The 27,316-nt window shown below is 38.5% G+C and overlaps 3 protein-coding genes across 8 annotated transcripts; 1 reads left to right on the plus strand and 2 right to left on the minus strand.

Moving 5' to 3' along the window:
* Positions 1 to 2,487: 2,487 nt before the first annotated feature.
* Positions 2,488 to 9,661, minus strand: gspt1l (G1 to S phase transition 1, like). Its single transcript, XM_052553002.1, has 14 exons — positions 9,210 to 9,661; positions 7,948 to 7,989; positions 6,495 to 6,749; positions 5,925 to 5,958; positions 5,756 to 5,833; positions 5,424 to 5,604; positions 4,994 to 5,148; positions 4,746 to 4,886; positions 4,277 to 4,370; positions 3,998 to 4,078; positions 3,735 to 3,908; positions 3,540 to 3,629; positions 3,219 to 3,387; positions 2,488 to 3,125 (listed from the first exon to the last, which is right to left on the minus strand). The coding sequence occupies exons 1-14, from the start codon at positions 9,412 to 9,414 to the stop codon at positions 3,073 to 3,075; spliced, it is 1,752 nt and encodes a 583-aa protein (XP_052408962.1). The 5' UTR covers positions 9,415 to 9,661; the 3' UTR covers positions 2,488 to 3,072.
* A 342-nt stretch (positions 9,662 to 10,003) lies between these two features.
* Positions 10,004 to 23,371, minus strand: pdxdc1 (pyridoxal-dependent decarboxylase domain containing 1). Of its 6 annotated transcripts, none has more exons than XM_052552994.1 (24): positions 23,239 to 23,371; positions 22,170 to 22,243; positions 21,978 to 22,046; positions 21,742 to 21,816; positions 21,006 to 21,152; positions 20,206 to 20,395; positions 20,025 to 20,093; positions 18,995 to 19,073; positions 18,805 to 18,889; positions 18,627 to 18,675; positions 18,415 to 18,516; positions 18,160 to 18,285; positions 18,007 to 18,057; positions 17,147 to 17,191; positions 15,601 to 15,661; positions 14,655 to 14,725; positions 14,421 to 14,526; positions 13,827 to 13,998; positions 13,507 to 13,625; positions 13,303 to 13,424; positions 13,106 to 13,198; positions 11,790 to 11,886; positions 11,592 to 11,690; positions 10,004 to 11,485 (listed from the first exon to the last, which is right to left on the minus strand). In XM_052552994.1, the coding sequence occupies exons 2-24, from the start codon at positions 22,241 to 22,243 to the stop codon at positions 11,256 to 11,258; spliced, it is 2,331 nt and encodes a 776-aa protein (XP_052408954.1). In that variant the 5' UTR covers positions 23,239 to 23,371; the 3' UTR covers positions 10,004 to 11,255. The 6 variants fall into 6 exon arrangements, with proteins under 6 accessions (XP_052408954.1, XP_052408952.1, XP_052408953.1 ...); XM_052552992.1 differs by having other exon boundaries at positions 21,006 to 21,155; XM_052552993.1 differs by lacking the exon at positions 23,239 to 23,371 and adding an exon at positions 22,978 to 23,226 and having other exon boundaries at positions 21,006 to 21,155.
* Positions 23,372 to 24,241: 870 nt separating this feature from the next.
* mpv17l (MPV17 mitochondrial membrane protein like) lies at positions 24,242 to 26,681 on the plus strand. Its single transcript, XM_052553007.1, has 4 exons — positions 24,242 to 25,048; positions 25,126 to 25,196; positions 25,830 to 25,859; positions 26,012 to 26,681. Exons 1-4 carry the CDS (start codon positions 24,742 to 24,744, stop codon positions 26,195 to 26,197), a joined length of 594 nt encoding a protein of 197 aa, XP_052408967.1. The 5' UTR covers positions 24,242 to 24,741; the 3' UTR covers positions 26,198 to 26,681.
* Positions 26,682 to 27,316: the final 635 nt, after the last annotated feature.

Raw genomic sequence — 27,316 nt, forward strand, 5'->3', positions numbered from 1 at the left:
ATTTTACTAGCCTTCGGTTGGTTGGTTGGATACGTTTGTTTCAAGCGATCCTCCTTTATCTACCCCGGACACTAGAAGGCGCTGAAATTACTTCTCAACACCTCTAAAATATTAAAATATGAATTATTCACTTTAGAGATTAAAAGTTTCGTTGTATAGTTTTTTTTAACTGCTTTTACGTCATAGCGTGATATAATAAGTCATGACGATGTACGTTAAATTCCTCCCATAACGTGGCAGGGCAGAGGTTATAAGCATATATTACTTTTACTGTCTATGGTAATAACCCCTGTCACGTTATGGAAGGAATAACTCTTATACGCGCTCGAATACATTTCTAGATTCAGCATTTTTCCAGTTACATTTTTTTAAATAATAATGTTTAATGTAATTACAGACATGATTCAGCTTCATTATTTTGAAAATAATTGTATTACATTGAACAATACTAATTTAAACCTGCAGAATGCATCTAAATATAAAGTTTAAAATAAATACCGAAAATAATAAATAAAATAAAAAAAGTAACGAATCAATTGGTTTTATCAAGTATTGTATTCGTTTTGATTGATTACTTGTTGCTCTAGTCCTAAATGTGTGTTTTTAATGTCCGAGTTATAATTATAACGTTTGAAAAAAAATTATGTTTGTTGACAAAACTGTCCTACAATCATGAACACTTTTATTAACTTAGATTTGAACACGTTTTATTAATAAATTTGCTGCTGTTCCGAAAATCTTTCAGAACACCCAAATTCTCGGTTGCTCTTACACTGCAGTTCAGTGAGTCGATTGGAAACCGAGTCATTCTAATTCTTGAACGAATCGTTTTGTGCATGACATGTTAATAGATGAAATGAGGAGAACAGAAAAAAAACGATTCGTTCATCAATCAGGCGTACTTAATACTACCGCTTCCTAAAATAAAGCAAGAACATAAAAGCATATCTTTTCTGGGCAAATGTATAAGGCAGCAACACTTAGGTGCAAACTGTCACAATGAACACACTCATCAGTAGGTTATAACCATATATTCATTGATTACATAATTCATGCAATCAATATCAATAATGATATAATGGTAGACAAGCACAGTGCTTCATATTTTCAATCTAAATGTATTTCTCTCACACACAGAGCTGACCTAAATATTTGTGCTTTTTTTTCAGTATTCTGCATATCTCTGCTATTCAGTTTAGACTGAATTAATTCTGACCTCTGATGACATCAGCGGTGAGCATTTAAAGCCATTTTAATCCAGTTGTAGGGATTTACCAGGACAAAACAACAAAAAAAAAAACACTTACAACAGGAGACATATCTATAGACTGTACGAAAAAAAAATCTATTTTCAAGAGGATGAAAGAAACATAAATAAAACAAACATTCAGCTCAAGAGTTCCTATGAAATGGTAACACAGGACTGTGTATGAATTCCTTGCTCAGATAGCAGAGGTCTGCCATGGCTCATTTGGGTCATTGCTGTATGGACCATCTTCTGCTTGATGACAGGCACCCAGACAAGTCCAGTGACCAGGAACATCAGCCCCACGGACAAGAATATAGGTCCTACTAAATAGGGCACATTGCCCACCTGGGTGAAGTACAACAAGGACAGAGCAGTGCCAGTGCCAAAGAGAAGACCCCCAATGAGGATGGCCAGCGCTGGCTTTTTAAAGTGACTCCAGCCACATTTCACTCCTTTGTGGGAAGTCTTTCCAGGACATGAACCAGCTTCATTGGTCTCCGTCCTCACAGCAGATATGTTGGAATGCATCTTGACCTATAGAAATGTAAGACTATCAATATAAACTCAGCCTCAGAGGATTCAAAACTGAAAATATTGCTTTTATTGAAAAACCATTCACAATCATTTTATATATATAAAAAAAACTTTGTAAATCAAAAAATGAAGTACACTTACTTTGAAAGCTCAGAGACCATCAATGGTTATACAGAAGCTCTTGTTCCACTTCTGCGTGCCAGTTACTGTACTTACCCACAAAATACAGTGCAGAGAAAGCCACTCCCTGTGGGTGTGTCAGTGTGAACATCTGGAGCTGGACCACACTGCCCTATTTGAGCAAATGCACCCACAAATACAAAGATCACATTGCAACCGGTTTGTGCAAAGGGCTAAAGATAGTTCATAATGAACACATCATTTACCGGACAAGGGATTTAAACCATCTGCCAACACTGAAAATATCGTTGCAGTTTGCACATGCAATGTATTCAGTGATATATGAATTAGTAATGCATAATACTTAGGATTTCTATCTTTGACTAAACATGAAAAATAGAAATAGAGTCCAAGTTAAAGGAGAAATATAGAAACACAGAAAGCATTTTTAAAAAAGGGGTTACCAAGACATCTGTATAACAGGACAGAGATACAGGTTTAAACAAATTTCTATCACATTTCTCTCTTTTCTTTACTTTTTTTAAAGAAGAAATGCCATCATATAGAACAAAAGAATTCAAGAATTAATTTTTTTCCCCAGTTTTATATTTTATTGTCATAGAAGATGCTTTAATAACGTGAATACGCTCATGCACTTTGCAAGAACGCTATGTGAACAGAAACCAAAATGGGAATAAGCAATGGGAGACATGTACAACCAAGATATTAACATTTTGGTTTCCATTGGTTAATCATTCAAACATTACTGCTCATAAATCACTTTGTTAACAAGCAAATCTTGGTCCACATACGTTTACTGTATTTGCTGCCATTATATTTCTCTGATGGAAGCAAAAAGAAAAATGATAAAAAATAAAATAAAAAAAGTTTCTCTTGCCGTTTAACATGTGCAGACTGATGAAGAACAGGTCATTGGGGGAGAACCTAAAACAATGGCATCGCTGAGCTCTCAATATGAGAAAGCTGACACATGTGGACTTGATTTCATTTTCATTTGCTTAAAAACAGGTTTCTTTAAGAGAAGTTTTTTAAGCTGGTCTTCGGGAGGTGGAGAGGAGAAAGGACAGGAGGGCTATGAAGTGTGCTGCGGCTGAAGCAGCATCTGCCTCCGCCTCGGTCAGTCGTTTCACAACCACCAATCGTTCTTTTCAGTCCTTCTCAGCAACAAGTTTCAACACTTTTCCAATGGCAATGGTTTTCCCTAAAAGACAAGACATTCACAAAACACATTTAAATTGAAAATCCAAGTTAACGACAAGTTAGAGAGCTGCTTTTGCCAATAATGTCCCCTCACCTTCATCTCGTAAGGTGAAGCGTCCCATTTGAGGGAAATCTTTGAAGGTCTCAAGGCAGATGGTCCCAGCTGTTCTTAGGCGAGCAATGCACACTTGGTCCTGTTTGACAAAGCGGGGTCGCGTTTTGCTCTTGTCCCCCGTCTTTTTGTCTACCAGACAGATTAAGGCCTGTAAAAGGGGCCACAGGCTCATTTAAACCACTTTGATACAGAACTCACTCTTAATGAGGGCACCCATTCATTATGGCCACAGATTTACGCTATAAGAGAATTTCTGCACAAATACTAAATGTAAAAAACAACAACATTTGCAGCCATTACCGTAATTTGCACTTCTTCAATGCAGGTGTGGATATGAAGAACTGCATTGTAACCTGGGCAGATGATTGACTTGTGTTCAATGATGACTATCTGAGATGACAGAGACCAAAGCACAATTAATATGAAGTACTGCAGTAATCATACTGATAGAGCTGAACTTGTATCATTCTTTTAATTACAGTGGAGTTCACTGACCTGGGCATCAAACGTGCGCCCAGTGTGGCAAAGGTTCTCAGCGGTGCAGAGGATGAAACCTGGCAAGATCTCCTCCTCTTCAATGCCTTTGAGTCGCAACTTCAAGTTCTCTCCCGGACTGGCATCATCGGTTTCAACATCGTCAGAAAGCAAACTCAGCACCTCCACAGTGTGCTGCACACAGATGAGACAGGCACAGATCTGCCAGTCAATTCTTTCCACAAAACCTGACGTTTTAATGGCTTACGTTACAATAACCTTACCCTGTTGGGCATCATAACAAGTTGCTGAGCTTTGCTGATTGATCCCGACTCCAATTTTCCCAATACCACAGTGCCCATATCCTGCAAAAACACCAGAAGCAATTTTTTTTTAAAACCATGTGAAGGGACAACAGAATTATTATTATTTATTTTTTTTTAAAAGTAAAAGGGCTAAAGGAACCAAAGTGATGTATTATGAAGTTAAAAGTATTCATACAGTTCAAGATAACAACGGGGGAGGGGGCATTTATATATTTATTTCCCTTCTCCTCAACTGACCTTATATTTGTCTACTATGGGTAACCTGACTGGTCCATCACTTGATCTGTTGAAGTTTGGCAAACTGTCCAGATGTGGAATGAATGGTAACCCTCTGTCCATAATACACACAAGTGAGACACATTATTTCTGTACTTTTATGATATTTAAAGCAGTGGTTCTTAACCGGGGGCCCTGGACAATCAGGACATCTCAGCCAAGTTGTAGGGGGTCCCCAGTAAGTACCATAAAGCCTATGGTAATAGAACTAAATTAGAATATTACATAGGAGAAAGTACAATCATAAACTGACATCATATTTTTTAGCTTATTTATTCTTATTACAGAAGCACAAGAGGAATATTTCAATATTTAATCTTAGAAGGGATGGCTTGGGAGTCAAAAAGGTTGAAAGCCAGTGATTTATTTTTTTATACACTTGTCAAAAAGCAATCAAACAAAAACTGAATAACCACAAATCAGCACTTACGTATACCAAGGGCAGTACTCTGCTGGCTCCTTCAGATTGGACCCAGTAAGTCCCGAACATGGCATGAAATGAACATCTTTCCTGGGGTTGAACCCGACTTTCTTCAAAAAAGGAACAAGTTTCTCCTTACATTCTTCGTATCTATGTGAAAACAGGATAAACGGATTAACACTCAATACCATTTTTTTCACAAAACCAAATAAAATACAGTAACAATAGTCTCTGTGTATAAATGTCCATCTCCTGACCTCTCCAGACTCCAGTTCACTGTTGGGTCATCCATTTTGTTTATAAGTACAATCAAATGCTTGACTCCAGCAGTTTTGGCCAACATGGCATGCTCCCGCGTCTGGCCTCCTTTCTCAAAGCCCGTTTCAAACTCGCCTTTCCTTGCAGAGATTACCTTCAGATAGAAATAAAGAAATGAATTGAGAGGCTGAAGTGAATGAACAGGCAGTAAGTTTTCTGGGCTTCCAGCGAAAGTCAAGCCTTTTGAGACAGACAAATAGCGCCCTCTACTGTGTCATTAACACATTGAATCTGCTCACAGCTCAACAGTGGAGAGGCTTTTTTCCTATGGAGATCATGCAGATTTTTTTCCTATGGAGTTCATGCAGGTAGCATGAGTGGATATTTCTCACGGCTCTTTTTGAGTGCCTATTCTATACTATGACTCACCAGCACTGCCAAATCAGCCTGAGAAGCACCCCCAATCATGTTGGGCACAAAGCTTTTGTGGCCTGGTGCATCCAGAATGGTAAAGTGCTTTTTCTCGGTCTCAAAGTATGCACGTCCGACTTCCACAGTCTTCCCTTTGTCTCTTTCCTCCTGGTTTGTGTCAAGGGCCCAAGAGAGGTACCTGAGGAAAACCATTAACTATGAAAAACTGCTCCACCTTGGGCAAAAAAAAAAAAAGTACTGCAGTGTTATGAGCTTCAGCTGTTTATGGAGGGAATGGGTTTGACTGCCCACCAGATGTTCTGGTAAATAAACTTAACTAAGCTAATTACCAAGTTTCCCTGTTCTTCTCCTTGGCTTCCCTCTCGTACTTCTCCAGAGTTCGTTTGTCCACCATTCCTGTTAAATACCTGCGGAGGAGGGGCAGAATATCAGCTATCAAGAAACATGGGACTGAAAAACCAACATCTGTTTAAAACTGCGGCAAAATCATCAACTCACATGATTTGTCCTCCAATAGTTGACTTTCCAGCATCTGGAGGAAGGCGAGATAAGAAAGAGACAGGGTGAGGCCAGGACAGATAAAAACGGTAAAATTCTGTTCTCTAAAGACATGTTAAAAGTGTTCCCCATGATGCTCTTGAGATATGTATGAACAGATGCCTTGAGGGTAACTGATTAATAATTAAGCGGTTATATAACAAATCCAAGCAAATTAGAGCCAAGTGCAAAAAAAATGAGATGAATGAAACTCATGAGATGAATGAAAAAAAAAAATTAAAAACACCAAAACTACTAAGAAATGGCATGGAGATCTTGCAAAGATACATATTATAACTCAGCATGACGCCAGCGATATATTAAGGAATCCAAAGCAAGTGAACAATAGAAAAGTCTATAAACTAAAAAAATATTGATTTATTTAAAGTCTATCTAAATCTAAAACTCAATCTGGCCTTAACATTAAAAATCTTTTAATGGAAATGAACCCAAAAGTAAACAGCGCTTGAGGAGTTTAAACAGGACACTGGCATCGAATACATCATGTAAATGCAGTATGCAAACACTAACCGACATGGCCAATGAAGACTACATTAACATGTTCCTTCTTGGGGGCATTTGGCTGTGTGGGGACTACTTTAGGTGTTGGCACTACTTCCTCCTCCTCCTCCATTCCTTCCTCTTGAGGAGAGTCTTCTCCAGCCTGACCCCCGTCTCCTCCAGGGCTGCCTCCTGGCTCTGCCTCAGCCTGGCTGGGCTCACTCCCTTTCTGCTCCCAGGTGTCATCTGATGCCATCTCTGCATCGCCGTTCTCCATGGGCGGAGCTGATGTCAAAGTCAACATGATCACTTTACACTGTTTATCCAATCACTGTTGATCTTGAGCAGTAACAGTTGTTTCCGTTCTGACTAATACTGCTGTGTCTGGTGTCAACATATTTGTGCCTAAAAGCTATTTTGAACCATAACAAAACGTAGAAATCAAGATGACATGAAAACACAGTAATAAAAAAAAAAACAACAACAAACAAAATAGCTCTTCTTGTGTCTGTTAGCAAGGTGAAGGTCTGTTCTCACCAACATGAACGTTCAGCAAGAAAATTCAATCTAATGCATTAGAAATGGCAAACAGGCTGAATGAATATGCACATTTACTCTCTTACAGTTGGTGGCGCTGGAATAGACAGTAAGGAACACCCCAGTTCACGCTATGCAACTCTTACCGTATTTTTCGGACTATAAGTTGCACCTGAGTATAAGTCGCATCAGTCCAAAAATATGTCATGATGAGGAAAAAAACAAGTCGCACTGGACTATAAGTCGCATTTATTTATTTTTACAGCCGCGAGGGGGCGCTCTATGTTTTCAGTGTAGACTACAGGAGCAATGAGCAGCATAGAGCGCCCTCTCGTGGCTGCAGACGGTAATGTTTTCTCTTGGTTCATTTCTCTGGGTTCATGTCAAATTAATTTTGATAAATAAGTGGCATCTGACTATAAGTCGCAGGACCAGCCAAACTATGAAAAAAAGTGTGACTTATAGTCTGGAAAATATGGTAATTTTTTATACCAGTTTCTCACTGTGTACCAATATTTGTTTCCAACAGACATTTAGATTACAATTTTTCCCTTCACTTTGGTGTTTATCAAACTTTACCTAAATACACCACAATCTGGTTAAATACTTGGCTCATGAGTGCCACCAAGTCTTGGTTTTATGTAACGGCGACAGCTCTTGAGCGTATGACCAAGAGCACGGTTTGTATCGGTTGAAAAGTTTTATTTTTCTGGTTAAGTTCCATTTAAACAGAAGCATTAACATGTTAATTCAAAGTAAAATGCTTATCACATTGAATTATTCACATGAAACATTCATCTCGGTGTGAACAGGACGTGTGTTAGATCGTTGGAAACTGGAAAGCGAGCAAGCACAAGTTACTAGCCACAGACTCATCTGTATGTTTGTCATCATTATTACAGGGATGTGAAGCAAACTGTGGTTGTGTGTCTCAGCATTTACTTACCCTCAGCTTCTGACACTTCCACACTGGCGTCTGCATCGGGACCTGCACGAATAGAAGACGCTTCTTTTTACAGCTGTAATTACACAGGACAGTCTAGTTACTAATAAGATGAATCATCTTAAAAGGGAAACTGCATGACAACATTGACACATTTACAGACAACAACCTGCACTGTGTAATGGGAGTTTGTTGAATGGCATATCGTCCACTTGTTGCAAGACAAAAATAGTTTAATGGATCACCAAAAACACTTCCATTTTTTTTGTCCAAAAGGACATTTTATTTTGTAACACAATCACTTACAGAAATCATAGTCTAATAAAAGACATATTCTGAGTACCATAAATTGCTCTCCAAAGATAGTAAGTTAACTAAGCATGAAAAAGTTTAATAAGCAGATCAGATCACAACGTTTACCTTCATTACACGCTACACTGATCTTTCTCAGAAGACCTGCAGTGTGTACCTTACAAACACAATGTATTCAAACACAACAGCTGACACAAAGGCTTCAGGTAAGAGTTTAGAAACTTTGCTGTAGTGAAAACACTTAGCTGCCTTGATATCAGTGGTAAATGCTTCTGTATTTGCACAGATGATGTTGAACATGTCCAGTTTCCTAGAGTCGTGATTTAAGCGGATCAGACCAACAACTGTCTTCCATTGTTACAGTATATCAGCACAACACATAATGGTACACCACGTCTGCAGGAAGACAGCACGAGGGATAAAACCCACCCTTAAACAATCAGCCAAAAAGAGCCCCTCAAACAAAGAATTCAAGCATGGGGAAAAATGTTTTTTTTTGTGAAACTCCAGGCCCCTGATTATCAGTTTTGATGATATTTTTATGCAAACCAAACGCAAGCACCCTTTGTGCAAGTTTACGTGTTAATAAAAATTAAATAACAAATTACATAAATAACAAACAATTAAACCGAATACACGTAAATCTATATCATCAAGTTATATGTTGTTATTCGTCTAAAATTGCTTTACAAGCACCTACACACAAAGTCTCCATTAAACTAAATCACTTTCTAGCACGAGCAACGGTTACGGTGTTATTGAACACTTCTTATTCACGTCAAGAAAGTTTTTCAGCTTGTTAAATCGCAAATTACACGTTGGCCCCGTTTCCGCTCCGAGTCGTTGACGATAACTCTGGTGTTCGTTAGCATCCGTGCTAAGCTCACGCGAACAAGCGTGTGTGCGGCTAACAGCTAATGCGGCTAACTGTCGTTAAATAACCGGGAACTCACCCGCTGACTCCACCGTTTCCGTGGAGCCCTTCTGGCCGAAAGTCGGGATGAATTCCGCAGCGTGCACGTTGGGGACAAAAGGCTTGGCGTCCACGTTTAGGCTGGTAGAAAAATCGTTGGAAAGTTGCTCGTCGACCTGGGCCTCGCCATCGTCCTCCTGATCCCAGGAATCAGGAGCAGTGTCTATCGCCTCCATTGCGTCCATCTGCTGCTCCGCTCCACACACACGCTTTCAAGCCACGGACTAGATCGCTTTCGTGCCCGGCCTTAGCCGCTGTTAATGTCACCCCGTGCTTCGTGAAAACTTTGTTAGTGGACTGTGGCCTTCCCCCCGTTTGGTAGAAATCAAACAGCCGGTGTCTCTCAGCGAGGGGCGAGAGAAAAGGGAGGTTTGACTAAGCACTCGAAATGAGTCCTCGTGTGTGCTGACGACTCCCCTGACCTCGCGGAGCAACAGCGAATGGGATTCTGGGAAATGTAGTGCTTTTGGTTCTGAAAGAACGTGCGGCGTTGGTATAATAAACTACATTTCCGCATTATGGATGAACCCGGTCGTTTGCTGACCTCTTTTTTTTTTTTTTACTAACTAAAGAGTATATTTCCGTTAACCGCAACTATAAAATAGATATAACTAAAATAAAATTTGAATGGTTTAAATTTGCTTTTAAAATGTATTTTAAGCTTATTTCTAAATAATTTTAATGATGTGATAAAGCACCTGTTTTAACTAACTGCTTACATTAAGTTCAGCGTTTTGGGGAAAAAAAAAGAAAAAAGAAAAACTCTCCAAGCTCTTATTTTTTTTTTTTGTACCATTTTCTTTATTGTCATTTACATAACTGCTCATTGTAAAATAAAATAGTAATTATAAAAACCACTCTATTCTTACTTTTGACACAACATTTCAAGTCAGCACTTATCTCCCCCAAAGAAAAAGAAAAAACAATGCTTTATTGCACCAGTTAAGACAGAATCATTTTGAAAAGATGAGCAGATCAACAATTACATTATTCAGTAAGGAAGCACAGTTACGAAAAGAGCACCTTATACCCTCCAAAAATATGGATGGACGTGTTCTAGCTGTAGTGAATTTCCCTTCCATTAATTATTCACACAATATTCATATGCTAAAAGAAACTACATAATTTCCCCAGTAGCAAGCTTTTTTTATGTGCTAAGAACAGTTAACATTGGTGTAAACAACAAATAAGGATCTTCATTTCAGTACATTATATTTAGCCTTCATACACATCAAAAGAGACATCTCTGAAACATTCTTCACAGTGACAACAGTATATGATAATCATTTCACTTCTGGTAAACTTTCCTAAAGGGCTGGATGGATATCTGTTTGATTTGATTTTATCATTATTTATTCCTCTTATTTTAGCAAATGTTACTTAATTCTAAATAGCCTAATGTCCTTAAAGATAATTATTTATAGAATAAATAAATATTCTGCGGTTCTGATTAAAGTGTGACATTCTGTACATAAAAGTGCAATAAGGCTATGGTTTGATTAGAAACAGCTGCATGAGTCTTCAAGCCTCAACCTTCCTTCTCACGCGTCTGCCAGTGGAGAGTACATAGAGCTAGACCAGCTTTTGGCAAACAAGACATTTTTACATTAATGTACATGACGGTAAGGCCACAATAGCCCTTTCGTTGTGTAAATAATGTGTGGAAATGGATCAAAAAAACCTGTCAGACAGGCCTATAGATGACAAAGATAAGCGTGCAACACCAAAACGTAACAGCTGTGTCAGCCATCATGGAAGGATATACTGGCAATGCACAAAGAACTGTGAGGAGAGATCCTATAATATATGATTAACCGAAACCTTAAAAATGTGCAACTGATTACGAGAAAAAAAAGGGACGTATACTCAGACATTACTTCCATGAGATTCCAGTGTTTTGCTATTTGCATTTAAAGCTGCTTCTTTCCTTAATTTCAAGAGTGGGTTGCTCAAGGCATCAAGGTCACGGACGCAGATTCCTCTGTGAGACAAAGCCAACCTGTGGGACATCCCTTTAGGAGTGGTCTTATCTAAGGGCGTCTACACTCTCGGTCTCTTGTCCCTCTGGTACACGCTGGTCTGACAAAGCCGTTTCCGTCTCTATGTGGACGTGATGCTCCTGAGGAACCTCTGCCTCCTCGGCATCGATGGCCTGCACGTGTGCCGTTTCCCTGAATGATTCTTCGAGGTGGCTGACAGAGCTGGTATCACTGACTGAGTCTGAGCCCGCTCCGTGCCGCCGGAAGAGTTTTTGGCCTGTGAATCACATGGTTTGATTAACCCTGAGAGCGCTGTCAATTTAATTATTTTGTGGACACAAAGTAATTCGGTATAATTAGGGTCACAATGATCTTAGCGTTACCTGGAAACTGTTTGGTGACAGACTTGGGGGAATCAAGGGAGGCTTCTTTATTAATCTGGGCTTTTACAGAATAAACAGGCTCGGTGCTGTCCAGACAACCTATGGAGGTAGAATAGATGCTATAAAAACCTGAAAACTACAATTAAACTGATATTTATTGGACATTTTTGTGCATAACAAACTTTAAAACATCTATACCTTCAGCTAGGTTGAAAGTTCTTCCTTTGACAGAGGCCTGAACTGGGGAGAACCAGTTGAGCACAGAGCCCACCAGAGGGATCTGTCGAAGCACACCCTGAAAAGAAACATTTTGTAATGATTTCATCAGAAAACTATTTAATAAAATGATGAAACCAGCATTGTTGAAACTGAAAATTAATTTCAGAATGTTTTAGTATTTGGTTTGTCTTGATCATGATCGCATGGAGTCACATGCAAAATATCACATATTAAAATAAATCAAGTGAAAGAAAAGGGGTCAGGGGGTTATGAACTGTGGAAACCAAAATTCCCTTGATCTGTTGACATAAAAGAGGTCATTGTACTATAAAAACATCCTGTAAGTTTCAGAACTCAAAACACTCATTAGTCTAATAACAGCTTTTATTGAAGCTAATCTGCCAAAGCGACAGCTTGTGGAATGTTCTACTCTATGATGTAATAATGTGGATAAACCCCGCCTCTGCTGAAGAAGATCAACGCCTGCTTCTACATTGCTGCCAGTTTAGCCCCGCCTACTGATTTGCACATGTAGTGTGAATACTGAGAGGGGAATGTGCAGGTCTACGAAGAAACAAAACGATAAAGATGCTCCGAAGACAACAAGACACTTTGCAGTGCCACGCCGTGTAAAAAGAGAGTTGCAATGCAACCTCCACCCTTGCATTGCAAAAAAAAAAAAGATCTCGAACACTCGTTTTCTCTATTCTTTTACTATTCTATTAGTTTTCTTTTAATTTATTATATCATTTAAAAGCCCTTGCTATGTGTACTGCGTTAAAGCTACCTGAGACTTGTTATAGCACTTGTATATTAATGCTCTTTTGTTGTTTTTGATTGCTTCCATTGTCCTCATTTGTAAGTCGCTTTGGATAAAAGCGTCTGCTAAATGTAATTTAATGCCTTCCTTCTGAACCTAACATTAGAAAAGAGTGAATGAACTTTATTTTTAATGAAGATCGAGACCACGTCAGTAAGAACTTGGTCCTTCGTTCACTTCATTTTACCGTGGATCATAGCAGTGGTTATTTACGTCCGCAGATGAGAGAGCTAATAACAGGAAAGAAAATAGCCTATTACTTCTAAATGTTGTTTTTTTATGTAAAAATCTTGATAAAATAACTGTACCTTAGAGTACAAAAAGACAACTAAAAACAATGGCAGTTCATGACCCCTTTAAATATTTCTCGACCACTTTATGCCATAACGTTTCTTCGTGTATTTTACAGGTTTGAATAAGATCTTGTGATCTCAGATTTATGGACCCTACTGTCCACCAAGATATATTCACTCACCTCCTCCATAAGTTTCTCTTCATTTGCTTTCTGAAGTTGCTGCTCAGCTTCCTGTATTCCTCTTCTCACAACCTCCGTCATGTTCTCAAAAAACTAGCCACAAAAACACACAGATGCATTACATCTTCTTAGGGTTCAGATTTTCATTTTCTCCTTCCATTATTAAACACCCATCCAAAGCAAAAGTCAGTGCAAACCTTTCCACTTTCCTCAATGTCTTTTCCGATAGATACTATAGTTTCCACCAACTCTGCCACATCCAGGTCTTCTGTTGCCATACCAATGAATATGCAGTTTTTCTCCTCACAAAACTCCGGACCTGCACACAAGACAGAGGTTTTGAGGTTTTGAGGTCTACACCAATTCAACAACTGTCAATCATAAGACCATCAGGAATTTACCATCAGAGAAGTAGAGGTCAGTGTCAAGCTCCATCAGCTTCTTAAGCAAGTCACTGTTGATCTTCTCCACCCTGTATTGTCTCTTGTCTTCATCCAGGTCTGTGCTTCTGGCCTCATACCTTTTAAAAAACAAACGACAAACAAAAAGAACCTGTTTAACACTGTGGAAACTTACAACAATGCGAGAGAGGAACAGAGGATATCAGGGTCACTATATCCTTTTAGCTCAGCTGGCAGAATAGGTCACGTTTTCAATTTTTAATACAGAATGTAATGTCAAATTTGCTTTAAATGATGCAGGTTTGACTCCAGAGTCTCACCTCACAACTCCAAGACCAGGCCAGCTCTGGTCCTCAATGTACGAGAGTGAAGCTTGTTGTAGAACCTCGTCCTTGAAGTCCTGTCTGAAGCGTAGGGTGCAGCTCAGCACCGGAATCATCTCTCCCAGCTTCTCCACCAGTGCAGCCACGTCGTTCTCCTGAGTGCCTAGAGCTACACACACACACACACACATACATACACACACCCTATGAGTATGATGTGTTAACTTCAATTGGATCTCACCACTGCAATACTGCAAAATCAATGATACTTTTATATCTTTGCATAAGGATAGAGAATAGTCTACTCAAGGCCCTTTTTTGCGGAATTATTTTTCTCAATCCTCTCTCTCTTTATTTATTTATATATTTTTTTGGGGAAAATATTTAAACAGAATGTCAGAAATCTATCTGGCCAATTTCTTCTGATTTCTTCCTTGCACCTATTTAATATAGGCGTGCTAAAATGTATAGAACTTGCACATAACCCTAATTTCTTAAATATATAATTAGCTCTATCGTGTATGCCTCCAGTTCTTAAGTCAGTATGGCTTAGGCCTGAACACGGTGTTAGCATTGCCCCAAATGTCTTACCCGCAGCGGTCATGAGGGGGCTGAAGCGAACACAAGTGCCCTCATCTTCCAGCTCAACCACATCCACACCACTTAGGGGAACCTGCTGCGCCAACTGCTCACCCAACTGTCAAATCAGATCAAAGCAGTCCGGTAACTCATTTGTATGGAAATGATCTCGGCACTCTATTATAAATGCTCATAATTCACCCTATTTATTTATCATAATACACCACGAGTAAGAGAAGCATTTACCCATCTGTTAAGGGCATCAAGGATATCTCTTTCCTCTGCAACATTGCCTTTTACTGAGCCACCACTTGAGGCTGAAAATTAGAAAAAAATTGTTAAAGGTCAGGATCTTTTAGTATATACATGCATAACATTTCTGCAGATACCCTTATTTCATAAATCTTTGATGGATAGAAGTTTAAAAAAAGAACAGCATTTATTCAAAATCTTTTGTAACAAATGTCTTTACTGCCACTTCAAAGCAGCAGTCAGTAAGTTTTGCCTCTTTGTTGCCCTCTATATTTGAAATCTGCAATTGCAATTATTTGCAGGTTTATTTTCTTAAAAGGATAGTTCACCCAAAAATGGAAATTTGATATTTATCTTCTTTACCCCAGGGCATTCAAGATGTAGGTGACTTTGTTTCTTCAGTAGAACATAAACCAAGATTTTTTAACTCAAGCCTAACCTTATATCAGTCTTATAATGTAAGTTATATAATTCTCCATATATAGTGGACTTCAATGGGGGCCAGCTGGTTGAAGGTCAAAATGACAGTTTTTTGAAGGTCAGAATTGAATCAATGCAGCTTCAAAGGGCTCCACACGACCCCAGCAAATATAAATATATTTTGATACTTTTCAACCACAAATACACTTCTTGCCCTAGCTCTGTGATATGCTACTTGATGCAATACATAATCACTTGTGAAACATCATACACAGTTAACGCTTTGTCTGTTCACTCCGGTTAAAAAATTAGGGTGGTTAGGGTTATGGTTTTCATCCAAAATTCAAAATCGCCTGACATCGCTGTTTTATCTTTTTTTGGTAAAGAACGTGTGACTGTTTCCAGGAATTTTCGCTTCGTAAACACCGGGCTGGTACTTCAACCTAAATCACGTGTCATTTCCAACATGATTATGTATGGTTTACATAAACACACATACAACCAAGAAAAGGAAACTTACGAGTGCTGCCGTCTTGTGAAAACCTGAACACCACCACAGGAGAATTCAGTTCATCCTCCACCTACAAACATCAGAGAGACACAGAGAGTGGGGACAGGCTCTCAAAACACCAGTTACACATATGAGCATTCACTGCAGGAGGTCTTAATGTCATGCTGCGGGCACTACCATGTTAATGCAAAATTGGTTTAGTATTTAACTGTTGTGATGCAATGAGGCTTTTTGTTTGCTTTCAACTGGTTTGACAGGTCAATCTGGATCAGCAGTTCTTAATTCCAGCCCTTAATTCCACATTTGTACATCTCTCTTATGAAATTTGTTTTATTCAAATGTACTGTAAGTTCCCTGCGAAATGGACATCACAGGATATTCCGCCATGATTCCAGTTCGAAGCGACCGTATATGTTCCACTAAAAGTGCATTGAAGTGTGCGAGACTTTAGTTTAAATTGTACTTATTCACTGAGGTATATGAGAATCACACTGAGAATCTGTGAATGAATGTTCAGAAGTGAAGTAAACTTCAACAGATATTCCCTGCTCAGGGAGTAGGGAGCAATGAACACTGGGTAGGGACCATGTCAATGGGTCAGTCAAAAGCTCACTTCTGACGAGCCGATTATCTGAATCAGGTGTTAACAAAAGAGAGACATGCCAAATGTGCAGAGCAGGGGGTCAGGATGACTGGAATTGAGAACCGCTGATCTGGACAATGTGGCACATGACCTTAAGTCAAGCATTAGTGCTGCTGGAATGTCTATTTGATGCTGGAAGCTTCGTTATCACTAAGAAAAGCTTACGTCGTTAAATTACAGGAAAAAATGCCCATTATTATAATTATCAAACAATGCTACCTTCATGACTACTGGGCATTCTCATGAACAAATGTCTAACCACCACCGACATAAATTAAGTAAACGAAGCCTTATAAATATCACAGAGTGTCTCTACCTCTTTGTATATCTTAAAAACATTAAATAGATGTTGTACTGTGGTTCCTGTTATAGCAATGCCGTTTATTTTGAACAAACAAGTGTTAGTATTACACACGAAAACATCACCGCTTAATTTTGCTCCATCTCTCACAAGGGCCATTTTAATCATTTCTGCTCAATTCCCATGATGCTGCATCATTGCTCCAAAGCGAGGGCCAGCAAGCTCTGTGAAGTGACATTTCTCAAATGTTTTTGCACATGCCTGTAGCACTGGCAGGCCTTTACACGAATAAAAGCCTTTAAACTAAGCACCAGCACTTATGGGTGGACATGGTGAGGGAGGGAACGGTGGAGGAACAGCGCGAGTGAAAGGGAGAAGGAGTGGAGTGGGATCAAGCAGGCAGAGGGTTGGTCCCACCTACAATAGAGAGTATAAGAGAGCCCAGCACGTCCCGCAGCGAGCCCCCGGAGATGGGAGGGACCCGGGAATGAGACACCACATCCTGAAACCAAGGCACCCACGCTCACTACCACACTATGTTCACAGTATAAGAGCTGCACACAGTGCTGACGCTCACACAACACACATATGACGAACACTCTGCTCTTTACCATGCGCAAAGCCTCGATGAGAGACACCTCACTGTCAAGGACATCCTAATGGTGGTGACACAGAACAGAGGTGTTTGCTTTTAAGGTTTTAGCCTAGATGCTCTGAGTGACAGGACAAAGTGGGCCACTGACAGATAGAAAAGAACAAAATTTCAAGAAGCTGCCAGATAAAGTGCAAAGTAAAGTACTTATTAATATTTTCTGACGTATCTTACAACGTATCTTAACCCGATGATACTGTCTGGTTGAAAATGCCAGGTGCTGATGATGTCATCGAGATTTAAAGGTATAGTGCACCAAAAAAGGTAAATTCGGTCATTGTCGAGTTTTTAAGTTTTCTTTTAATGTTTATATTTTATTTCAATTGTCAATTAGTGAAAACTATTTAAATAGTTATTGCTTTATTTAACACTTCTACCATACATTTTTTTTTTGTGGTGCCATCTGAGGGAAGCTGATACATGAATAATGTCATATTTCAATCTGTACCTCACACAAAACTATCGTATGGCTTGGAATATAGGTCCAAATCAAGTGGGCCACTTTTATGCTACTTTTAAGGAGTATCACTTTCCAGTCCCCATTTATTTTCATTATATGCAAGTATGAAAAATTAGAAATTCCTCAAAACGTGTGTGTTTGATGGAAGAAAGAATGTTATACTTGCAACTTGGGATGTGTAACGACATTTTGGGGTGAACTAGGAAGCAACACCAACTCAGGACATAGGAAATATTCATTAATATGCAGTAGCTTCAAAATCATTTTGATTCACATTCTTTTTTTGTGGTGATTGTGATGCAACACTAAAAGACTCTGTGCCAACACACAGCTAAATGAATGAAGACAAGTTCACCTACCGAGGTTTTTATTGAAGCCAGTGTCTTCAGATGCTCCAACAGCTGTTGAGTCTACAGGGAAACAGATCAATTCCCAACAAGGTCAGATTAATTCTTGTGTTTAAAGTACAGTGCATCGGATTATTATCTAAATTAAGTTGGCAGGGTACTCACTAGCTGCGAGGCATGCTTAATCCTCTGTAAAATCCCATCATGCCCAAGGTACTGAAGGGACAGCCAGAGAGGCAAAGCCCGAAGCTTCTCCACTGGCTGGCTAGAGGTCAGACCCGCTGCAAGAGACTGCCCCCAAGCGGCAGGGAGGATAATTAGCATCAGGTTTTTGCACACAGTAGTCGTATCTTTTGACTGCATTTCCATATGACGTGCTTTAAAATGATGATTGGTGTTTAAAATTACAGTCCATCTTACCAGGGCCGGATCCTCATGTCTGTAAAGAGTGACAGCAGGCACAGCCGGCAGGCCCAACCACGGCCCTGGAGTTAAAGTCATACTATCACACTTGGTGGCCGCCTTGATAGAGAGAGGAAGAAAATAACAGCACATGTTTTAGAAAAGGAAACAAATGCGGGCATATTTGTGCTAAAAAAAACCAAACCAAAAAAAAAAAAAAAACAACATACTGTGACAGTAGAAGAAACCTGACCAAGAACAAGTGTTGCCAAGTTCACCCTGAAAGAATAGCACAGAAAAGCAATTTATATGGTGAATATTAACTATAAACATCAAATCTGTTTATTTAAATGAAAAAGTAAATCAAGTAAAAGTGGTACTTCAAAAACAGGACCAGCTAATACCAACCCCTCCACATGGAGCCACATGTTGTGCTGAACGCAGAGCTCTTTCAGACGACTGAGTTTGTCTGTGTGACCTGCACCTGGCGTTCCTGAGAGATTCAGGGAATTTTAATGACTGCATGCAAAACTGACAACCAACAAATGCTTGCAAAAGCTATACTGCTTGAATAAGTAAGGTCTAATAGCGGACTGACCAGCATTTGCTATCAACAGCAATGGAAGCTTCCCTGACTCACGATCATCTCTGATGAGCTTGTCAAGCAATGCAACATCCTGTGCAAAGACAGGTTAGTGAAAAACACACCATTTCAACACTTGTCTCATTACTTGCACTTTTCGACCAAAGTTTCAATTTCATTTGTCTTTCAATTTAATGTGTTACATGTGACTGTCTGTAGTGTTTTGTATTTGCACTAAGGCAAATTCCCTGTTTATGTTTTACTTGTATTAATATAAATGGGGGGAGGGGGTCAGTAAGATTTTTTTTTTTTTTTATAAAGTAAAGTTTTTATTAAGCAAGGACTCATTAAATTGATCAAAAGTAATAGTAAAGACATTTATAGTGCTACAGATGATTTCTATTTAAAAGAATCCTGAAAAGAATGATCACGGCTTTCATAAAAATATTAAGTAGCACAACTGTTTTTAACTTTGATACCAATTGTTTGAGCAGCAACCCAGCAACCTATTTATATATTACATTTTTTTAACACCATCATGTCAGCAGCAAGGCTATCTTCATGGCGAAAACTCAATAAATAACAAAAGGCATGCAATTAACAAGACGCTATAGAAGACATTTAAGGTTAATACTAGACAAACGTGAAAATACACTTAGGTGACACTTTTTAATATAAATAATTTAGGCTAAAACCACTTTCCAAATACAAATATTGTCTATTTACCTTAAAACTGTCAAATCAGTATATTACAATGATTTCTAAAGGATCATGTGACACTAGCTGGGTTTCCATCCAAAGTTCCAAATTTAACATATGCGGAAAATTTAATCAAAACAGGGTGATGGAAACATCGCTACTGAAGACTAAAGTAATAACTGCTGAAAATTCTGATTTTAAAATACATTTTAAAATATATTAAAATAGTTCATTTAAATTTTACTGAGTATTGGTCAAATAAACAAATTCTTGGTAAGCCCAAGAAAAATCCCTTTTAAAAACGTAAATAAATTATAAACCTATCTACCAAGAGACAACTTCCTACCATTTGGTGCAGCGAGCCAAACATGGTGTTACAGGGCACAATACAAAGACTTGACAGAGGCAGTCCCAGCTGAAAAACAAACACACAAAAAATTGTCTAATCAATCAAAGTAAGCTTTATCAGCCTCACATAAACACACACATTTCCTGCAGTGACGTGTGACATGGAGGTGACACTGTACCTGGCTGCAGAGATGCTGTCCCAGGCCAGGTCTGGACGCAGCACTTTGGTAAATCACAGGAGGTTTAGAGCTGAGCACTGTGAAGCCCTCTGTAGCGTAGTCCTCATAATGAGTATTAATAGCTAGCCGACACATCTTCACCAGCCCCTCACAGTCATCTTCATGATAATATGCAGAGCCATTCTCATATCTACAAAAAAAAGAATTAACTTTGAAATATCTCAAATTGGATATGCATTTTTATTCTGTTCATCATAACGTTATGATGTCTAAATTAAGCAACCTTTAAAATTACTGGTATTAGTTTTTAGTGTTTTATTTATATTGTTTTGACAAAACACTATAGAGTTTTAATATTGGCCATTTATCAGACATTATATGAAAATCATTTTTGCTTATTGGTATCAGCCAAAACTGGAAAATCAGTGCATCCATAAAAATAAATAAAAAACCTGTAGAAAAAGTTAAAACTTATAGTAATTTGCTTCAAAAATCATCTTATAAAATGGGAAAAGCACCTATTTCATATAATAGATGCACACAGACTGAGATAAAGATTCCCCTTGTCCACTCTTATTCAGCATTAAATCTGTCATTGTTCTAATGAAAAGATCAATGTTTTGCCGGCTAAGCTTTTTAAGTGAAGACACTGCCAATAACATTTGCTGAGGTGAACCAAAGGTGGAGCCTATTATTGATGCTTTTACACGCATCTCTAAAAATAGCTTTAAATCACTTAAAAGTGTGTGTATGACAGGGAGAAGAGAAACCCCCAAAACCACATCTGAGCTTGAGCATACCTGAAAAGCCTGCAGAGCCAGAGAGTGGTATCCGACAGGATGCGTGTGGTCAGTTTTCTCAATCCTTCTCGTTCCAGGACAGAAATATATGCAGCCAGACTGTTTCCCAGTAGAGCCATGTGTCCCTGCTCTCCGACATACTGCATCCTGCTGAACAGACGTTCATAGTTTTATGACACACGCAGAGGGGTTTACACATGCTCTGGGTGCAATATAATGGAGCTGTTCGCTCTTGACGTCAATTTGTGTACACCAACCCTAAAGAATACTTCAACATAGGTTTGGTTAATCAGTAAAATAAGGCTTACGGCGTTACTCAAAGAAACTTTCCATTTTGTTCTACAAATAATATATAACACAGATCTTATTTTACTAAAGAAAAGCTGAATTTCAGTATCATTACTCCAGTCTTCAGTGTCACATGATCCTCCAGAAATCATTCTAATATGATGATTTGATGCTTAAGAAATATATCAATGTTGAAAACAGATTCAGATTTTGAGGAATCTGTGGTACTTTTCTTTAGGATTCTTTGATGAACAGAAAGTTCAAAAGAACGGTATTAACTTGAAATAGGAATCTTACATCGTCTTAACCATCACTTTTGACCAATTTAATGCATCCTTGACCTTGTAGAATAAAAGTAATAATATATTTTTCTAATAAACTTGTTCATAATTCTTATATGATTCATCTCTAGGCTTTAGGATGACAAACAGAGCATGCGGTGACCTACCGATGACCCTGCTTTTCATCTTCTCCATGCATCAGGTTCTGGACAAGCTGGAGTATGCTGACAACATCCTGTCCACTGTCAGAAAAATATGGAAAAGGGATAAGAAAGGCCTTCAAGTGTTTTATAGCTAATATGTGCTGACTATAAAAACCCACAAAATGCCTTAAAATGAACAGGGCAGAGTTACAGAGCAAGACATGAAACAGTGTGATTTACAGTATTGGAGTCTCACTCACTCTCCTTGCAAGGGTCCTGGAAAGTCTTTCCAGCTCAACTTTCTTCTTTCTTTGCCCTGTTCAGATTCCCTGAATACATCCCAACAACGTCAGTTATATGTGAAACTAAACTGTCAACATAAAGATAGCTAAGCATTGCCATTTCTAATTGCAATTACTGAAAATATTGCAATATGAAAGGTGAAGTCTCACAGTTTTCCACTTTCCAAAATCTTCATGGCATCAGAGAGATGGTTTCCCATCTCAGCAAGTGTAGGGTCCATCATCTACAATTACACAGTAAATATATACGGTTATGTTTGAAGGGCACTGTATGAAACACTGGAGAACTCGCAAACTTGATGACAATGGCTGTAACATCAGGCTCATACATTTCACCTGTAGGGCACTTTCGCTCACTGTGAGAGAGGAGGAAACATTTAGGCCTCTGTCTTTTTGTGATAATTATACATTTAAGCACAAAATAAATAGCACAAACACTATTTGCAGACTAGACAAACACTGGTCTATTTGTAAACTGTGCTAATTTGTGTAAAATGAGCCTGCAGCGCGTCTTAATTCGTGCTTTATCACTTCTGCACTAATAATTCCTGATATTCAGGATGTGTGGGGCGTGTTAAAAGACGAAAACCTGTCGGATGACAAGGCTCATTTCAATACACTAGCACTCATCAGGTATGTCCACCTTGTCCAGACAAGGAACAATTTAATGTCATGTCCTCATGCGCATCCTGTTCTAACACAGCACTTCATTTCGCAACACAATTGATTTTTTTGGCTCACACTTGCACATGAAAGTGGTCTGCAGACCACCATCTATTAACACTTCAATATTCAGCGACACTTTCACGTTTAAAGAAGACAGCGAGTATCAAGCTCCACGCACTAACAGTAAATATTTGATACAAATGATGGCAATGACAGTGAATAAGCTTCCTGTACTTTAATCAAATGAGCGAGTCCTTCAGGGAATGACACACTGTCCTGCATTTAACATTACCTTCACATGCGGCTTATCCGTGCAATGTTTAAAAACCCCGTCACAAGTACCCGACGCGTGTCCCCCGTGCGTCGTCGAGTGCTGTGTATTTTAAGGAAGCAAATCCAAAAAGCACACAAATCCAGCTCAGGTCCCCTCTCTCTTCGATATATTGTGCAGTCAATTGAATAGTGTTACTTCCTGGTGTCATGCCGCTCCACGCTGGCAGCGCTGACGTAGCCTAAACATACACCCCCTTTACAGCTCCTCTGTCGGGTTTACCTCAATGTGAAGACGTGTAATCTGTTTTTATACAGTCAGTCTCTGGTAATGATGCAGTGAAGTGATGTTAAGGCCGAGCCGAATCGGTTCTTTCGAACAGTTCGTTCCAAAAATGAATAAATAAACTGGTTCGAAAACCCTTTTGCGACATCACGTGGTCTCTGACATCTCCAGTGTCATCACATGCCTTTTATGATTAAATAAAAGTAAGCTGTCCATGTTCAGTTTGTTGTTGCTCATAAAAACATGGTAAATACGAATAAAAATCTAAAAATGAAAACATAATATACAAAATAATAATAATAATCCACATGAGTCATGACTTTGCATGTTTTTGCATGTTTATTTTTTCCTATTCTCCAAAACAAATCAGATTCGTGTGCGGATGAAACTATCATACACACAAAAAGCCGTAAACATATTTTAATAATTTTTATTTGTAGAATTGCTGTTATTCAAATATCTCATCATTTACTTTTCTATTAAAATGCCCCCTTTCTTACCAACCAGTTTGCTTGAACAGACTTTTTAATCTCTAAAAGTAAAAAGCAAGTAATGTATCAACATGTATAGGCCTATATATATTAATATTTATTTGAGTAATGTCCAACATATCCAAGCGTTTAACATTTAAATTTATCTATGATTAAAATGAATGATTATTTCACATTGCTAAAAGCCAGGAATATTAGAACCAGATTTCTAGGGCAAATAAAACAATATTGTGGGACGTTTACGCATAGGCTATTAAATTTATGCATTTTTCGGTGAAGTTATAATGAGCTCATCCCATTGCCAAACAAACGTCACATAGTCTACATAAAATTAGCCTTACAGAGCAAAGATGAAATATGTTAAAATTGTGCATGCATTAAAAGTCTAAGTAAAATGTTGATGACATGAACATAAAAGCTAGTGCCTGGTCTTGCAGAGTATGTGGTCGATCTTTATTACATACAGATCAGATTTAAGCGCGCCACCCACGAAGGCGCAGGAGCGCGCGGCCAGATTAATGTGGGATTTGAGCACCTGACCAAGTTACGGGAAACTGCTGATCACTGGAAGAACGCGCGCTGGAACCTTTCAATTTAATTGCTAATGGATTAATGAAGCGTAATTCTTATTTTTGCCTTGCTGTCTCTTTTAAAGTCAGAGATGATGGTCTGAACTCAAGTACTCGACTGATCTCTGTTTTATTTGGCAGTGCTTTGTAATGATCTTCTAATGTTTAGAAACTGAAGGATGTTCACCAAGAGTCCAAATGAGCTGTCAAACTAATGATCTGTAATGTATTGTGCCTTTAAAAAATAGCGAGCCAGACTGACTAGAAATAATAGAGTTTAACTGAACAATTTAACTTGAAGAGCAAAAGGTCATATTTTATGAGCTTATATAGCTACGGCCGTCTGTCAATGTCAGGTCACTGCAGGTTTGTTTCCTGTCCATCGACATTATTTGCAAAGGTTACGAAGTAGGCCTACAGCAGTTTCTGTGTTGTTAAACATGAGAAAATCTTTTTTCAAACGAGCAAAGGTATTGCCTTGGATAAGTAATGTGACTCTGTACGGATGCTTGTTCGCCGGCGGGGATTTCGTGCATCAGTGCGTGATCGCGCAGAGAGATCAGATGGACTGGAGGCACACGAGGAACGTGGCGATCGTGGCGCTGAGCTTCCAGGGGAACTTCAATTACTTCTGGCTGAGAGCTTTAGAACATCGTTTCCCGGGAAGATCGGCCGGGATGATTTTCCGCAAACTGCTTTTGGACCAAACTTTTGCTTCACCTTTGGCGACCAGTGTCTTCTACACAGGTGATGCAGACTAATGTCCATTACAGTCTCATATAACACACTTGTTGGTTTAATCACTGAATCCATTGTCTTCACAGGTGTGAGTTTCTTGGAGGGCAAGGAGGACATATTTGCAGACTGGCGAGAAAAGTTTTTTAATACATATAAGGTAGGCCCTTCATGAACCACTAAAAAGAAGTCATCTTGTACCGGTTATAGCCCAAGGACAGACTTCTTTACAAAGACTCGTTTGCTGAAGTCTAAATCAAATATGCACAGAAGTTGAAAAATCCCTCATAGACCTTTCTAGTCTTTCTGAACCATTTGTGTCCTATAGAGGCAAGATTTTCTTCTGATGTCAAGATGATAAATAAAAAAAACCTACATGCATGCTATATAAAATCTCTCAACCTGGAGGTGTCAACTTAAGAGACCAAAGATGATGTACAAAATCCACAGATAAAATGTCATTTTAATTTGTCATTTATTAGGTTTGTGTTCAGAAGGGTTATGTTTATAAATGTTATTCACCTTTTTCTTTCTGTTAAAATGACCGTTGCCATTTGTAAATTCTCAACAAACTGGTGTGTCTTACCATATTATTGTTATGTATTATCTTAATTGTGAACACACTGGTTTGTAGTGCAAACAGATTTACCGTTTGCTGCATGTTGTTATTCTTCTCGTTCTTCTCGCCCATGCATGGGCTTACTTCCGCTTTGAAGAAATACATTTATTACAAATGATTTTGAGAACATCTATCTTTTATGGCTGACAGTTTAAATATGTTTTTACATTTCAGACTGGACTGATGTACTGGCCATTCATGCAGGTAAGAACCACATTCTGTCACCACATGGTATAAACACAGATAAACGTGCCATAAGCACGTCTTCATCCTCTGCTTTGTCAATGTTCTTAAACTGAATTGCATTTTTCCCATTTAATCACTATTTATGTTGATTTACCTGTATTTCCTTTCAGTTTCTGAATTTTGTTCTGATGCCTCTGTACCTGAGGACAGCGTTTATGGGCTGTTCAGCGTTCCTGTGGGCCACGTTCTTATGTTTCTCACGACAGAGTGGGGACGGCACGGCAGCAATGGCCTTAGCTTGGATCATGGCCCCCAAAAAACAGCTTCTAGCTCGCAGTACAGACGAGGGGAAATAGAGACACAATGGCGCACATTAACAACATTGTGTTTTTGTAGATGGACAGTTGAGTCCCAGAAGCATTGACGCTGTGTTGTGTTTATAAATCTTGTCGCTTATAATCTTATTAAGAGTGATATTAAATTAACATATTTGTGTACTTTATATTTATGTTGAACAAGCCCATTTTACTTTATATAGTTTTATGTGATTCAGTGTATTTATTTATTACTGAAGGGACATGCATTGTGTATTTATGATTTTCACTGGGTGGGTTGGAGGGGCCTTGTGACATTTGTGCCCCAGGTTAGGTTGCCATTCAACCCAAATACCTTATTAATTTATTGAAATATTTAAAAATGGTCATACTGTGCAGTGTTTTATCCAAATGTTACTGTCTTTCTAAAGATAAATAAAGATGCATTCACTCACATAACATACACATGTATTTGTAAGGGATGCAGTTTTAAAAAGATTTGTATCTTATTAAACTTGTAATAGAACTATGTATTTGTTGTGATTGAATATTGCAGATTAGACACTATTTTAGACTAAGTAGTGTTCACTTTGTTCGTAGGTGAGTTGTACAGTTTCTTCTGGCGCTGTTTTTATGAAAGTGTATGTAAGAGGTGAGGCGTTTAACCATGAAGAATTGTGAAACGCAAAGGCTTACTGTAGATTTTGTGAGATATTGAGGGTGATGCTGGGTAACAGATAAACAGCTTTTCTGGTACTGATTGTCTGGGTTGGATTAGGCAGGATCACACACTTGCTAATCTTAGAAGGGCAAAAATGTCTGGTGTGCACTCACTGCATGCAATGACCTCTGATGGCAGGACAGAAAAAAACTCTCTTAGGTATTGTGTACATTAATGCATAATACTTTAGCATAATAGTGTGAAAAATGCCTTTTTATCTTGGTTTTTAAATGTATGTTATTTTTAGACAAAAAGAATGATGAGAATAAACTTCATTCAAAGTTGCCATAGATCAAATATTTGCCATTTCTTACACGCAAGTTATTTTTATTTAATGTATGGGTCATTTAAAACACTCAGAACTTTGAAGGTCACTGCATTTATTTTAATATATTTTCAAAAAAGAAAAAAAAAACTTGAATTCAAGGATTTCAGATTTC

The sequence above is a fragment of the Carassius gibelio genome, chromosome B3, assembly GCF_023724105.1.
Source record: "Carassius gibelio isolate Cgi1373 ecotype wild population from Czech Republic chromosome B3, carGib1.2-hapl.c, whole genome shotgun sequence".
In the NCBI taxonomy this organism is placed as follows: domain Eukaryota; kingdom Metazoa; phylum Chordata; class Actinopteri; order Cypriniformes; family Cyprinidae; genus Carassius; species Carassius gibelio.

Excerpts from the sequence above, each read along its gene's own strand:
- gspt1l (XM_052553002.1), bottom strand. The coding sequence starts at position 9,414 with ATGGACGCAATGGAGGCGATAGACACTGCTCCTGATTCCTGGGATCAG. Across the intron at positions 5,959-6,494 it reads AGTCTTCATTGGCCATGTCG|ATGCTGGAAAGTCAACTATT; the intron begins GTTAGTGTTTGC and ends GCCTTCCTCCAG. Across the intron at positions 3,909-3,997 it reads TTGTTATGATGCCCAACAGG|CACACTGTGGAGGTGCTGAG; the intron begins GTAAGGTTATTG and ends ATCTGTGTGCAG.
- pdxdc1 (XM_052552992.1), bottom strand. The coding sequence starts at position 22,243 with ATGATGGACCCTACACTTGCTGAGATGGGAAACCATCTCTCTGATGCC. Across the intron at positions 15,662-17,146 it reads TCATCGAGGCTTTGCGCATG|GTGGAGGATGAACTGAATTC; the intron begins GTAAAGAGCAGA and ends TGATGTTTGTAG. Across the intron at positions 14,726-15,600 it reads TTCACAAGACGGCAGCACTC|CCTCAAGTGGTGGCTCAGTA; the intron begins GTAAGTTTCCTT and ends TCTAATTTTCAG.
- mpv17l (XM_052553007.1), top strand. The coding sequence starts at position 24,742 with ATGAGAAAATCTTTTTTCAAACGAGCAAAGGTATTGCCTTGGATAAGT. Across the intron at positions 25,049-25,125 it reads GACCAGTGTCTTCTACACAG|GTGTGAGTTTCTTGGAGGGC; the intron begins GTGATGCAGACT and ends TTGTCTTCACAG. Across the intron at positions 25,860-26,011 it reads TGTACTGGCCATTCATGCAG|TTTCTGAATTTTGTTCTGAT; the intron begins GTAAGAACCACA and ends ATTTCCTTTCAG.